The sequence below is a fragment of the Symphalangus syndactylus genome, chromosome 18 (assembly GCF_028878055.3).
Source record: "Symphalangus syndactylus isolate Jambi chromosome 18, NHGRI_mSymSyn1-v2.1_pri, whole genome shotgun sequence".
Taxonomy (NCBI): Eukaryota; Metazoa; Chordata; class Mammalia; order Primates; family Hylobatidae; genus Symphalangus; species Symphalangus syndactylus.
Window position 1 is genome coordinate 69,885,116 of NC_072440.2, and position 15,817 is coordinate 69,900,932.

Here is a 15,817-nt window from a genome sequence, read left to right on the forward strand (position 1 = left end):
ATAGATTGGGTCATTGGGTATATGGGTATACTTCCTCCCCCCAGCCCACCCCATAGGTTTCTCAGACCTATGTTTTACATGAGGGGCAGTCAGGCTTTTTCCCTGGGACATAACACCAGAGACTTCTGTTATTTACTGTTAGGGGAGAACTCCAAAAGTCATCACATTAGGGCTCCAGTTCCAAAACTCTACACAGAGAAGTCCTGGAGTGCCACAGACTCATGGGGGTAGCACAGTATATTTTTAATTTTCAAAGGAAACATAGCAATTCTCAGTGTCTGTCAGACGCCATGCAAATTAATGGCCGAAGTAGTTTCGTTTCTAGATTAGATCATATGTTTCCTTCAGTGATGTTGCATCTTTGTGAAGCTGAGTTTTTGGTGGTGGTTGTGCCAAAACCTAAGTACCATGTGAAAATCACGTGGGAGAAGAAATGAGGGTAATGGTGTCCAATCTGATTCTAAGGGTCAGGAATTTGTGCACTGCCCAATAAGCACACACATCCCATTAGTAAGTAATTGTAGTTATTTAGGAATGAAATAAAGACATTCCGTACTTTTTTTCAAATGGTTGCTAAATTGTTAGGATGTAAACACTTATTAAGCTATTTCGCTCTAACTACTTAATACATGAATCTGCATAGTACTTCTTTGGCCCTAAGAATGCCATGAAAAAATTCTTGAGATGGGCACCATAAACCAAGAAGGCTTGGGAACCTCTGCTTTAGGGTTTTGCAAGTCCCTGTTGCTTCTTCTAAGCCTTTGATGAGCTCAGGAATTGATTCTGAGCTAAACTCAGTGAGCATGACCTGGTATTAATATTAGTCACACAGAACTTGTACTTAATCCTGTCTTGAGAGTCTGGGACATGCAGGCTGGTTAAGAATTTCCTGGGAGGTAAAACAGAGATTTAGTCCATCCCCCTTGACCCCATCCGACTAGTTTCTTAATGAGCTGATACCACTTTGGAATGAGCTGGATGCATGCCTTCCTGTTATAAAAACAGGAAAACAAGCATCCATTTGTGTGCCTGGGTTATGGTTTTATTATCTCCAACTAGGAGTGGCCTGAACATCCAGTTGGCCCTGCCAGCTAATTTTTGCCAGAAAGAAAGGCCACAGAGTGACTGTTCTGAACCTACGGTGATTATTTTTGGTACGCATCCTCCTGACTTTTTACTGATTTGTAAATAACCTGGTTCAGTAAATTACCTCATGCAGTTATCTTTATTTTAAAAAAACCAGTATGTCCCGGCCATCACACCAGGAGGGAGCAATGCTCTAAGCTGGGCCTTCTATGGAGGCTTGCTGGCGAGAAACTCAGCAGGGTGAGCAACTGGTCATGGTTGCCTTAAATGTTTTCTGGGTGATTGAAATAGGGCAATAAGCTTCAGTTGCTCATGTGTCTCTGTATCAGGATTGATTCCAAATCACTTTCTGGGAAGGATCTTGGCCTCACTCCTTGTGTTCCTCTCTCGGGGAGATGGGATGCCCCCTCTTCAAGCATTATTCCCTATTAGCCTTCAGCTTTCGTAAGAGGATGTTAAGACCCAGTTTTCTGTTACAGCTTGTGAGTTTCAGCAACAACCTCAGGGCTATTGCACCTCCTTTTTTCCTCGGCCTAGACTCTCTTCCCACCACAGTTCTCATGACTGGCCTCTTCATTCATTCTTTCAGCAATTATTTATGGAGGACCTACTATGTGCCAGGCCCTATGCTGGGTGCTAGGGGTATAAAAAGGAATAATAATGATAGTTATAACATTTATTGAGCATTTGCAATGAGCCCGGTGCTCTTTTAGTGCATTTATGTGTAGTATCTCATTGAATGCTCAACAGCAATCCAGTGTTCAAGTTATCCACATTTCGTTGATGAGCAAAGTGAGACACAGAGAGGTTAAATAACTTACCCAAGGGCATGCAGCAAATAAGTGATGGAGTTGGGATTTGAGCTTGCATTTTTTTTTTCCCAGCAAGGCAATTTTACTTCTATAGAAGGGTGTGTCTCGCAGATGGAGCAATGGTGAGAGCACACCGGACAAGGGAGGGGAAGGGGGTCTTATTCCTAATGCAGCTAGTTCTTACTGCTGTGTCTTTCCCCTATTGGCTAGGGTTGGCCCACACAGTCTAAGCTAATTCCGATTGGCTATTTTAAAGAGAGCAGGGGTAGGAGCCGGAGTGGCAGGGTGAGTAGTTTGGCGGGAAGGACCGTTACAGAGCAGGTGACTAAGGATGCCTAAGGACAGAGAGCTTGCATTTTTAAACACACTGGTAAATTGCCTCCCTAGCAAAAGGGTTCCTAGTCTTATGGGCTGAAGTTTCCTAGTCTTATGGGCTTACATTTTAGTGGAGGAGAAAGGCAGTAAATATATTAACAGACAAGTAATTTCAGAGAGGTGAAGGTGGTAACAAAAATGATAATAAACCAGGGGATTTCAGTAGAGACTTCCCAGAGCAGACAGGGAGGAGTAGCCACTGTATATCAGGTACTTGGAAAAAGCCCCTATTGAGGGACCATCTGGGCTGAAAACCTGAAGCAACCAGCCACGAACAATATTCAGGAAAATTGTTCCAAGCAGCAGGAATAGCAAATGCAAAGGCACTGAGGCAGGACCAAGTTTGGCTGAATGCAAAAGAGAGATGGCAAGACACCATCTCTCCAACCTAGGCTGCACACATCTGCCTGCAGAGCTTCAACAGACACTGGTACCTCCGGAGATTTTGAGGAAATCAGCCTGACATTTGGCCGGGGCAAGGGGAATTTTCAAAGGAGATGATGGCGGTGGTCCAGTGACAGATGGTGATGGTGTGGACTGTGGTGGTGACAGTAGAGGTGGTGATGTCTCTCCTTCAGCTGCTGCTCCCCCATGTAAGATTTTTAAGTGGCTCAAAGCCAGCCTTTCTCCCATACAGCCCAAATGTAGTCCACAGGAAGCATTTACATTCTGAGCCTGGATAAACTCTGGGATGTGGGCCAACCCCAAAGGCTGGGATGCTCACCTACAGATGCCCTAGGGATCAGCACCAGTCCACCAAGCCCCACCTCACTGGGTGTCCCATAGACTCTCTTACCAGACCTATCTATCAAAAGGCCAGAGTAGGCTGGCACAACATTTTCCAAAGAAACCACCATTTCAAAAAACTTCCTTAATCTCCAGCAACCTAACCTTGTTATATAAACATGAGTGAATCTGCTAGGTCTTGACTATAGCAGTCTCTCGTAGCACACTTTGGGAAATAGCAACTTTGTCTTCTTGATTCATCTCAGACTGAGACCGAATGAGACCCATTTCTATCACCTTACATTATTATATTTATAGAATATTTCCAGACAAATACAAAGAAATCTTATCACCAGGAGGCTTGAGGTTTAGACGTATTTTTTTTCCAGATTTCCTTTTTATATCTTTTACATTTTTTGCCATGTCTGTATATAATTTTTTCAGGTAATTAATAAGCTTTATTTAAAAATGGATCAAAGTGATCACTGCATTGCATTTATTGGCCATCTGCAAACTGCTTTCTTTTTTTTTTTTTTTTTTGAGACGGAGTCTCGCTCTGTCGCCCAGGCTGGAGTGCGGTGGCACGATCTCGGCTCACTGCAAGCTCCGCCTCCCAGGTTCACACCATTCTCCTGCCTCAGCCTCTCCAAGTAGCTGGGACTACAGGCACCCGCCACCACGCCCGGCCCATTTTTTGTATTTTTAGTAGAGACGGGGTTTCACCGTGGTCTCGATCTCCTGACCTCGTGATCCGCCCACCTCGGCCTCCCAAAGTGCTGGGATTACAAGCGTGAGCCACCGCGCCCGGCCTGCTTTCTTTGAATCGTACTTTAAGGAGAGGACATGAGGACATGAGATGCTCTGGACTGAATTGTGTCCCCCGTAAAGCCCATATATTGGAGCCTTAATCCCCAAAGTGATGGGATTTGGAGATGGGATCTATGGGAGGTAATTAGGTTTAGATGAGGTCACGATGGTGGGGCCCTCATGATGGGATGAGGGTCCTTATAAGAATAGATACCAGAGAGCTTGCTCACTCTCTCTCTGTGGCACATGAGGACACAGCAAGAAGGCAGCAATCTGCAAGCCAGGCAGAGAGCCCTCACCAGAACCTGACCATGCCAGCACCTTGATCTAGGACTTCCCAGTCTCCAGAACGTTGGGAAATAAATGTCTGTTGTTTAAGCCACTCTGGTATTTTGTGATAGTAGCTCTAGAAGAGTAAGCAGAAGCCTAACTAAGTGACATTATAGGAAACAGCCAATCATCAGAGAGCATTGTTGAGGCTTACATTTGTTACATATCACAGTGCCCTCTATAGGAGGAGCTCAGGAGAAAAATGAGAAAAATCATATGATTTTATTGTAAGAATGGGTTGTAAATCTCTTAGGCACCTCGTGCTTTTTCCTCTTAGGGAGACTAAATCATATTACTGATCAAAGTTTCTTTTTTTCAACAGACACACAAAAAAGGGGTCACATCTATATCCAGACATAACCACTGTTAACCCCAGTCTAAGTACAATTTTATGTCCTCATCTTTGTTTTTCTCCTTTAGTCCTGCTTGTTTTTAACCGTATATTATGAAAAGTTTCAAATATATACAAAAGAAGAGAAAGTGGTAAACTGGAACCCCATGTACCTTTTGCCTCACACTAAAAAAAAAAGAAAAACCTTTGACTCAACTTCAACTATTATCCACTGATGGTCAATTTTGTTTTATGTATATCTCCAATCTTCCTCTCAAACACCTCTGGATACTTTTTTCAGATATAATTCTCATACTATAAAATTCACTTTGTTTTTTTTGTTTTTGAGACAATCTCGCTCTGTCACCCAGGCTGGAGTGCAATGGCACGATCTTGGCCCACTGCAACCTCCACCTCCCAGGTTCAAGCGATTCTTCTGCGTCAGCCTCCCAAGTAGCTAGGATTACAGGCATCCACCACCATGCTCAGCTAATTTTTGTATTTTTAGTAGAGGCAGTGTTTCACCGTGTTGGCCAGGCTGGTCTCCAACTCCTAACCTCGTGATGCACCCACCTTGGCCTCCCAAAGTGCTGGGATACAGGCGTGAGCCACAGCACCTGGCCTTCAGTGTTTTTTAGAATATCTACAAGGTGGAACCATCACCACCGTATAATTCTAGCACATTTTCATTATCCCATATCAATTAGCAGTGACTACCCATTCTTCTCCCCCAAGTCCTTGGCAATTGCTCCTCTGCTTCCTGTCTCTGTAGATCACTGGAATATTTTAAAGCAAATCTCAGATATCAAGTCATTTCACCCATAAATATTTCAGTGAGTATTTCTAACACATAAAAGCTTCTTTTTTTGTCTCTAATGTAGCCAAAGACCTAAAAACATAATAATTCTTTAATATCATCTAGTATATCATCAGTGTTCAATAGCCTCCTGATAATTGATGTGTTCCATTGTATGCAGACAAGTCCTTCATATTCACGTGATTAGTATGACATAAGCCTCTTATGATCTGTAACAGTTCAGTCTCCTCTGGTTTTTTTTTTCCTTGTCATTTATTTATTGGTGGGGGGAGGCCATTTTTCCTGTAGAATTTCCTACATGCTAATTTGGCCAATGGCAGCTCCGTGTTGTTCCTCTATCACGTGCATTTCCTGTAAACTAGTAGTTAAATGCAGAGATTTTTATCTGAATCAGGTTCTGGATTCTGGCAAGAATACTTCCCTGGTGCAGGGTGGGGGTGGGGGCTATTATCTTGCATCACATCTGATTGACAAGTCTCTCTGTTGAGATGTTAAGATTGGTCCTTGAGCTCAGGTATCATCTGCCTGATCCACACATTATCAAATTTCCCATCAACCTTTCCCCAATGGCCTTGGCATTGATCAGCATTGCCTCAATCTGTTATTTCATTAGGGGCTGCAGAAGGATGATCTTCTAATTCTCTTGCTTTTGTGTTTAGTAGCTAGAAATCATCAAAGAGAACATTTCTTCATCACTGTTATTTACCCATTTTTTTCAGAATAATGAGATAATGTCTTAGCATCCTCCAAACGTGACCAATGACCTTTTTGTCATTGGTTATTAACAATTTGATATATTTCAATCTATTGAAGTCACTATTCTTTCTGATACTCAAGTTATCCCATCTTTGGCTAATGGGAGCCCTTTTGAGTTGATTTATGTGTCTTCTTGACATGGCAGCTTTCATTTTACTAGCATGATAAGATGTTTTGAACTCATCTTGTACATTTTCTGCCCAAACCTGGAATCAGTCATTTCCCCAAGGAGCCATGGAAGCCTTTCAATAACATAATGGTTTTTAGAGACCACAATCTGGGTGCTAAATATGTTTATTCTTATTTTTTTTGCCATTCTTTCTAGGCCTTTTTGGCAGACGCAGGAAAAAATGTATATATGAGAAAAATACATCATAAATTCATCCTGATATTTTGAATTCAAATCTTAGATTACAACACTTATTTTATTTTAAAATTGTATCTCTTTTCTCTTAACATTTAAAAATCTTGGGTCCTAATAGCATTATTACTATTATAATGGCTTTAAAATAGCAATACCATTATTATTACTAACAAGTTGAATAAAATTTTATATTTCTTAACAGTTTTTAAAAATCTTTTGGATATTTTCTGCTAGGGACATATAGTTACTGTTGTGTTGAGCTTTTTTTTTTTTTTTTAATGTGGTTAAACAAATTATAGAACACCTACCATGTGCCAATTACTGATCAGGCTGTTAAGAAATAAATTCTAGTATGAAGGACAGTCAAATAAGTATATTATAATACTGTGGGTTATAAGTAATAGTAAGAATTTATTCATCTAAGAAATGGAATAACACAGAGATCCACGTGCTCAGCTTTCTGTTACAAAGTCACTTGAAATAATAATTCTCTGTAAGTTTAAGCCGCTAGCTTGATATATTGTTAGACTAGCTTTATTTTGTTTTGCATTTTCAGGAAATTCTTTCTCCAGTTGATTTATTTTGTTTTATAGTTAATAACCATTTTTGCTTGCTTCCAAAGCCAAAATTATAAAAACAAGATATATACAATAAGGACTAGCTTCCATCCCCGTCACCTCCCGCTTCCCTTCCCTCTATAGGTAACATTCTCATTTGGTTTTGGTTCATTCCTTCATTGCATTTTTTTTTTTTTGAGACAGGGTCTCGCTCTGTTGCCCAGGCTGGAGTACAGTGGTGCAATCTCAGCTCACTGCAACCTCCGCCTCCTGGGTTCAAGCAATTCTCTTCTCTCAGCCTTCCAAGTACAGGTGCACACAACCATGCCCGGCTAATTTTTGTATTTTTAGTAGAGACTGAGTTTCACTATGCTGGCCAGGCTGGTCTCAAACTCCTGCCCTCAAGTGATCCACCCACTTTGGCCTCTCAAAATGCTGGGATTACAGGCGTGAGCCAGCACACCCAGCCTGTATTTTTTAATCAAATATGGGCATTGCCCACAAAAAAAATTCTTGATAAAAGTTTGCATGTTGGCTGGGCATGGTGGCTCATGCCTGTATCCCAGCACTTTGGGAAGCCAAGACTGGAGAATTGCTTGAGCCCAGCAGTTTGAGACCAGCCTGGGCAACATGGTGAGATCCTGTCTCTACAAAAAATAAAAAATTAGCCAGATGTGGTGGTACATGCCCGTAGTCTCAGCTACTGGGGAGGCTGCGGCAGGAGGATTGCTTGAGCCCAGGAGGTTGAAGCTACAGTAATCTGTGATCATGCCACTGCATTCCAGCCTGGATGACAGAGGGAGACTGTGTCTAAAAAAAAAAAAAAAAAAAAGATTGCATGTTATCCTCATTATTCTGCACCCTACTTTTTTCACTCCATAGCAGTATGTAGATCCTCCTCATTGCCTTCCCCTGACTGCAAAGCATTCGATTGTGTGCATGGAGCACCATGGATGCAGCTGTCCCCTGCTGAGGAGCATGTGGGTCAGCAGTCAATGCACCATCCCAGTGGCAGTCCGCCCTACATATCTTCTTATCCCAAATGCCTCCTCTAGCCAGAGGACCATCCCAACATCCCTCCAGCTCCATCCACAGCTCTAGGCCACCCACCCCTGTCTTCAGGGTCTCATCTAACTTCATCCTGTCCTCAAGGCTTAAGGTGGAGCTATAAACCTCTGAGAGTATAGAACATGGCCCAATTGTTGACAGAAAACTTTCTTTTACACGTAGTGCTGCAATAAACAGCCTTGCGTGCATACCATTTCATGTGTCTTCCATTATATCTTTAGGATGGATTTTTAATAGTGGAATTGCTATCACCCAGCTTTTAATTACGTCTCATGTTGTATGTTATATATCTTTGAAATTTGCCATAAATTCTTTCTAGAACAGGTGGCGTAAAAATATAAATATTTTAGGCCAGGCACGGTGGCTCACGCCTATAATCCCAGCACTTTGGAAGGCCGAGGCGGGCGGATCACAAGGTCAGGAGATTGAGACCATCCTGGCTAACATGGTGAAACCCTGTCTCTACTAAAAATACAAAAAATTAGCCGGGCATGGTGGTGGGCACCTGTAGTCCTAGCTACTCAGGAGGCTGAGGCAGGAGAATCACTTGAACCCAGGAGGCAGAGGTTGCAGTGAGCCGAGATCGTGCCACTGCACTCCAGCCTGGCGACAGAGCAAGATTCCATCTCAAAAAAATAATAGTAATAAATAAAATAAAATAACCTGAGGCCAGGCACCATGGCTCAGCCTGTAATCCCAGCACTTTGCCAGGCCAAGGTGGGCAGATGGCTTGAACTCAGGAGTTCAAGACCATCCTGGCCAACATGGTGAAACCCCGTGCAGGCTCGGAATAGCAAGTGCAAAGGCCCTGAGGCAGGAATATGCCAGGTGGATTCTGGATAGAGGGAGGGGACAGTCTTATCTGATCTCTGTTGGTGAAACCACACCTGGGGTCTGTTGTGTAATTCTGGGTATTATGTAGTTTAAGAGGTTGTCAAATGTGGGTATTTCATGATGGTGAAGGGCCTGGAAGCAGCTCGTACTAGGAATGGGTTAAGGAAAGAATGACTTGTGCACACCTGGGTGGCTCTCTTCAAGTGGATGAAGTGCAGACACAAGGAAGAGGGCTAAGCGTTACTCCATAGGATAACGAAGGCCATTCATTCATTCCTGGTGTGATATACACCAGAACAGGTTAGAGGTTTCCTAAAAGAGATTGAGCTGCCTTGCCTGATAGTAAGCTCCCTGCTATTGGAGATATTCAAGCAAGTAGCAGACAGTCTACTAAGTATGTAGATGACTTTCCCATCCTGGGCTGGATTTTGAAATTTGGAACAGGAGACCTCTGAGCCAAAACCCATTCAGAAGATTTGGAATTGCATCCTGACTCCTCTCTCCACTTTCTCTGCCTCTGTCTCCACTCTCCCTCCTTGCTCAGCCTCAGGACAGAGCATACATGCATGAGTGCACACTCACATACACACGTGTACACACAAGCACACAAGAGGGTAAAGCAGTTCAGAAAGCAGGAGAGGAGGAGAGTGTGAGAACCTGAATGGGGCGACCATGAGGGGAAGGAGGCAGGAAAGACAGAGAGGAAGGAATGAAGAAGAAATGAGAAGCAGAAGAAGAATGGCAACATTGAAAAGAGGTCAGGAAAACTGAAGGAGACAGAGAAGGAGGTGGAAGGGAGAGGCTGGAGAAAGATAAGAAGTAAGCAACAAAGAAAAATCAAGGAGGAAAGAGGTGCAAGAGGGAAACAGATGACGTTAAAAGCAAGAGGAAGAGTAGCCGGGCATGGTGACTTATGCCTGTAATCCCAGCACTTTGGGAGGCCAAGGTGGGAGGATCGCCTGAACCTAGGAGTTCGAGACCAGCCTGGGCAACATGGGGAAACTTCATTTCTACAAAAAATACGAAAAAGAAGAAATAGCCAGGCGTGATGTCATGCGCCAGTAGTCCCAGCCACTCAAGAGGCTAAGGTGGAGGATTGCTTGAACCTGGGAGGCAGAGGTTGCAGTGAGCCCTGATTGTGCCACTGTGCTCCAGCTTAGGCGACAGAGCGAGACTCTGTCTCAACAACAACAAAAAAAACAAAACAGAGTAAGAGAGAAGGCAAGGAGTGTGAGAGAGAGGAAAGGGGAGAAAGGGGAGGGAGGAGACAGTGAGAAGGCAAGGACGCAAGAGAAAGGAGAGAGAGGAGATAAGAGAAGGGAGAAGAGGGGCGAGGGAGGCGAGGGTGTGGGTGGGTATGTTTTGGAGAGTTCACAGTGGCCCCATCATAGCCCCTGGGGCGGCAAATGGGTAATCTTGAATCACAGCTCATTGAGGGCTTCCTGTTTTCAGCTTGTCTTTGTGAACCCTTGGAGGGATTTCCAGCCAGTAAATAAAGCGGAGTGCCAAGACTCCCTGCCCAGGCTAGCAGCCATTTCACCATCCTCAGGGCTGTGTCCCCAGTGCCCTCTCACCCCAACTACCCTCTCTGGCCTGAGGACCATCCCAGAGTCCCCTCCAGCACCCACCCACACAGGCTCCAGACCACCTGCCCCCTTCACCAGAATCCTGAATTCTTCCGGTTCTCAAGAACTTGTGAGGGAGGCAGTAACCCTCAGAGAGCGTAGCACCTACCCAAGAATGCATGGAAATATCCACCTTATAAAAGACAAGTTTCCTTGAAACACAGTTTCTTTGCCTTTTTTTGGAACTCCCTTGTTTTTCCTTCCAGTTTCTTGCGCCCCTCCCAAATTATAAGCAGGTCTTGATCCAACCTTCTTAAATTCAATCCAGCAAACTCGTGTAGAGCATGTACAATGTGCTTGGCACCAGTGCAACAGCTGGGGACACTCGTCTGTCCTCAAGAAGCTCACAGTCTAATGGGGAGACAGAAATGGTGGTTCCAGGGGTAAAATCGGTTTTTTATTGCCCAGGTGTCATACAACGTGGGAGGCCCTCTGTAACGAAAAAGAACATAAAATCAGCTGGATGTGGTGATGCCTGTAGTCCCAACTACTCAAGTGGCTGAGGTGGGAGGAATGCTTGAGCCCAGAAGTTCAAGGCTGCAGTGAGTCATGATTGCACCACTGCACTCCAGCCTGGGTGACAGAGTGAGACCATGTCTCTTTAAAAAAATAAATAAACATAAATAGAAAATAAAATAAAAAGGAACATTTGGCCAGGGCCTCTCCTGAAGCTTTGAAATGCCTGTGTATAAGAGACCTGGGCTTATGCCTGTAATCCCAGCACTTTAGGAGGCTGAGGTGGGTGGATCACTTGAGGTCAAGAGTTCAAGACCAGCCTGGCCAATATGGTGAAACCCCATCTCTACTAAAAATACAAAAATTAGCCAGGCATGGTGGCACACACCTGTAGTCCCAGCTACTTGAGAGGCTGAAGCAAGAGAATCGCTTGAACCCAGGAGGCAGAGGTTGCAGTGAGCCAAGATTGCACCATTGCACTCCAGCCTGGGCAACAGAGTAAGTGAGACTCTCTCTCAAAAAAAAAAAAAGAGAGAGACAGAGAGAGACCTGGGTTCCATGCTCACTGTTGGAGAGAACAGAATGGGACCCCAGTGCACAACCACTCAAACGAAGACAAAAGAGAAGGGTTCCCAGAGGGCGGCTGCCCACTCCTGCATTAAACCACTATGTCTGTGCTTTCTCCCTTTGCTCTCTTTGTCTACTCTGTGAAAGAATGCATGATGTATTCCACAAAAATTTACTTAGGGCTTGTATAATAATTGGGATAAATTTCAGCTGCCATAACAAAGACTTACAATGGTGTAAACAAACAAGGACTTTCTTTCTCTGCTCTGCACAAAAGCAGCCCAGAGCTGGCGTGGAACCACCATGGTTTCACGACCATGGACTTCTTCCATCTTATTGATCATCCATCCCTGGTGTGTTGCCCTCAGCTACACTGTTAAAGATGGTCCACACTCCAGCCAGCAAGGCGAGAGAAGCGGGGAGTAGAAAGTCCTCCCCTGCCCTTTAACGGCACAGCCTGGAAGTTCATACACCTCTTCTGCTCACATCTTGTTGGCCAAAATGTGGCCACACAGAGGTATGAAGATGCCAGGGAGAAGAGAGAGTGTAGCATGTACCCTGGATGGACACATGCCCCCCATATCAGGGTGTATCATGACTGTGAAGCAGGAAAATGATGCTGTGGACAGCTAGACACCTCCGAGGTAGCCCGCTCTGTGCTCAGGGCTGTCTAGGAAACCAAGGTGCCAAAGAAATTCTGGTTCTTCCCAAGGCCACCAGGGACAGAAAGGTGAATTAAACAAGCCGTCCCTGCAAACGCTCATCCGATTCTTTCATTTTGGCAATTCCGATTCTCTCCACCTGACCCTGAATACTGGCTGAGATGAAACCCCAGGACCATCAAAGGGGCATTGGAGGAAGAGGTGGCAACATAGACTGTGAAGAAGTTGCCAGAAAGAAAGGGTGAGAACTGGGAAAACAGTGGTATGGAAATCATATTTCCGAAAGTTCACCAATTTCAGGTGCTGCAGAGGGTCAACGCAGGGCAAGGACCAGGTGCATTCTATGGGATTTGCTAAAGAGGGGACCAAAAGGGACCTTGGCCAAATCAGTCTCAGGGGAATGGTAGGGAGTGAAACCTAAAGAAAGTGGGTTGAGGGGCAAGTGGGAATGAAGAAGTAGAGATAGACAGTGGTGCATAACTGAGGTTCTGAAAAGCAGGAACATGTTGAGGAGAATGGTGGATTCTTGATCACATTAATCCAAAGAATAAAGAATCAATGAAAAGCAAGAGAGTAAAAATAATGAGCAGAAATGTCATTTGGCTGCTTTAACAAAGACCCACGTAATAGGGACCACACACAGTGGCTCAAGTGTGTAATCCCAGTACTTTGGAAGGCTGAGGCAGAAAGATTGCTCGAACCCAGGAGTTTGAGACCAGCCTAGTCAACATAGTGAGGCCCTGTCTCTACAGATAATCAAAAATTAGCTGGGCGTGGTGGTGCACGCCTGTAGTCCCGGCTACTCTGCAGGCTGAGGCAGGAGAATTGCTTGAGCTCAGGAAGTCAAGGCTGCAGTGAGCCATAATCATGCCACAGCACTCAGCTTGAGTAGCATATTGAGACCCTGTCTCAGAAAAAAAAAAAAAAAGACCCAGAGAATAGTGGCTCAAACAAGATTAAAGTTTCTTTCTCTCCCATGTAAGAGTCCGAGTCGAGGGCTGATAGGGAACTGATAGGGAACTTCACAGGGCTAATGACCCAGGTCCTTCCATCTTTCTACTCAGCCATCCTCAACATGCAGCTTCCATCTCATGGCCCAAGATGGCTGCTGCTGCTCGTACGATCATGTTCACATTCCTAGCCAGAGCAAAGAAGGAAAAAGGACGGGGAAGATTATCTTCATCTTCAGGGCACCACCCAGGGGTTGCTAATATCACGGCTACCCAGGTTTCACTGGCCAGAGCTTGGAGACTCAGGCACATCTACCTGCACGACAGACTGGAGCAAAGTAATCTCTGGCTGAGGAGGCTGGGTAACCAGCTAAAACCAAGGGCTTAGAAGACCCAGAACAAAGGAAGGAGGCACACCACCGCCACTGCAGCTGGGAGGAAGAAGTGGGGTAGCTGAATTGAAAAGGGCTGGAAAATAGGGAACTCTTGCCTGGTCACCTTTATTTTCTCTGCAAATTAAGACTTGGAGTCATCACTCAGAGAGCCAAGAAGAGAGATGGCTTGTCCAACCTCTCTCCTGTTGCCGTTTATGTCCGTTATGGTAGAACAGGCAGGCACCCACGTACAGACCCCTAAGACAGTTCAAGGAAAAGCTGTGCCTTCAGAGTCCAGAGTTTCCAGCCTAGCTCTGGGCTCAGCTGCTTTATAACCTTGAGCAAGTCAAGAACTCTCAGTTCCCTTATCTGTTAAGTGACCACGACAGTGCCCAGCCTGCCTGCCTGCTCACAATCGTGTTTGGGCCCCACAGAGAGCTGTAAAGACTCTGCATAAGCATCAACGCTGGTGCAAGTGTGAGTGGGCATTCTTGTGGGAGGGACGGAGTCACCAAGGCAGCGCTGAGCCTCAAAGGGCAGGCAGAAAAGGGCTGAGAGGGAGATCGGAAGGACATGAGATGGGGTGTGGCCGAGACCAACCCCACGCGGACCGCCCAGGGCCCGGCCACTCCACAGGGCTCTGCCCGTCCCTGACCCAGCATCAGAACTCCTGTGCTGTCTGGGTGAGGGTGACAGGGAAGGGGGGAGCCGCTTCTGAACAAGCAGGGCTCACATGGCCAGTGGGAGGGAGCAGCTGGCCCAGCTGTCCACAGCTGCTGGGAGTCAGCCTCTGTTCTGTCTTAAGATCACTATCACGGAGCCTTGGCCTCGTCCTCTGCGCTTGGCCTTGGAAGCTCTCCTGGGACCTCTCCCCAAGCCCAGGACACCTCTCTGTGTTCCTGGCTCAGTCTAGTCAACAGTGTGAGTTTCTCTCCCAGCCTCTGGCCTAGCAAGGCTGGCCTCTCCAGTGTGTGCCTGCATGCACACACACACACACACACAAACAGAAGCACCACACACAGCAAACACACCACACACATATCACACACTACACACACACATAGAAGCACCACATACTACACACCACATGTACAACACACAGCACACACAGCAAACTCACCACACACACACATATCACACACTACACACACACACCCCAAATGAACACACAAAGAACATACCACACATAGCATATATCAAACACATGCAAACACACCACACACAGACATCTCCCACAAACTCCACAACACACACCAGCATGCACGCTGCCTACACATACACATCACACACACAGCACGCTCCCTTCTTCCTAACTGGTCCATCTGTGTCTCATATCACACCCCTCCATTCAATCCTCTACACAACTGCTTCAGTGATTTTGCTAAAACACAAACTATGCCATTTCCTTGTTTAAACTTCACTCCCTCTTTCAGTGGCTTTCCAGAAAATTCAGGCTAAAAATCCTAGCTCCTTCCCAGAGACTGTGGCCCTCCACAGTCTGTTCCCTGATGGCCGGTGCCGCATCCCCCATCAGCGAGTCTGCGCCACCTGCCCTTTCCTCCACTGTGGCTTCCTTGTGCATCTCTGGAGGATGGCCCCACTATCTCATCCATCTGAAACGTGTTCATCCTTCCAAACCCAGTTCAGAGCTCACCTCCTCTGTAAAGCTTTCTCGATCACGCAAGCAGAATCGCTCCCTTCCTCTCTGCAGCTTGCGCGGTGTGTGGTGGAATGATTTGCCTCTGGTGTCTGTCTCCCCTGCCAGCAGGTGACCTTCTGAAGGGAATTCGTGTCTATAGACAGAGCGCTTGTTCCTGGCACGGGGTGGGCTCAGTGAACGCGAGGTGGGTGGCACTCATCCCCCTCGTCCTCCCACACAGATCAAAGTGGAAAACCAGCTTGACTTCCAGGACATCACCAGCGTGGTCGCCATGGCCAAAACCTACGCCACCACCGAGGCCTTCATCGACTCCAAGTACGACATCCGCGTCCAGAAAATTGGATCCAACTACAAGGCCTACATGTGAGTCTCTGGGGCAGGGGCTGGGGGGGTGTGGGAGGAAGGGAGCCCAGAGGTGCATGTCCAGCCGCTGTCTCCTGCACCCAAAGGTGCATCATTATCCTCCTTCCTGTCTCCTTACTGCCCTTCTTCTCTGGCCAGTGTGGCTGAGGGGCTGATGTCCAGTCACTGCTTATCCCTGGGCAGATAACTGTCTACCAAGCAAGGGCTGTTTCCTCCAGAGCAAGAAAGGTGCTTGGCATGTCTAGGGAACTGCACGTACACACAGGATATATGTCTTTGAGAGAGAAATTTGGGGAC

The 15,817-nt window shown here is 45.9% G+C and overlaps 1 protein-coding gene across 5 annotated transcripts in view; it reads left to right on the forward strand.

Annotated features, from left to right (window-relative positions):
* The window catches only part of SYN3 (synapsin III), a 566,138-nt gene that overhangs the window by 512,904 nt on the left and 37,417 nt on the right, over positions 1–15,817 (forward strand). For all 5 annotated transcript variants that reach the window (XR_010117171.1, XM_055254454.2, XM_055254458.2 and 2 more), the window contains exon 8: positions 15,378–15,520. Coding sequence is in view for 4 of the 5 variants with exons in the window: in XM_055254454.2 (XP_055110429.2) it covers positions 15,378–15,520 (143 nt within the window). In the remaining variant the exon portion in view is untranslated. The remainder of the gene's footprint in view (positions 1–15,377; positions 15,521–15,817) is intronic.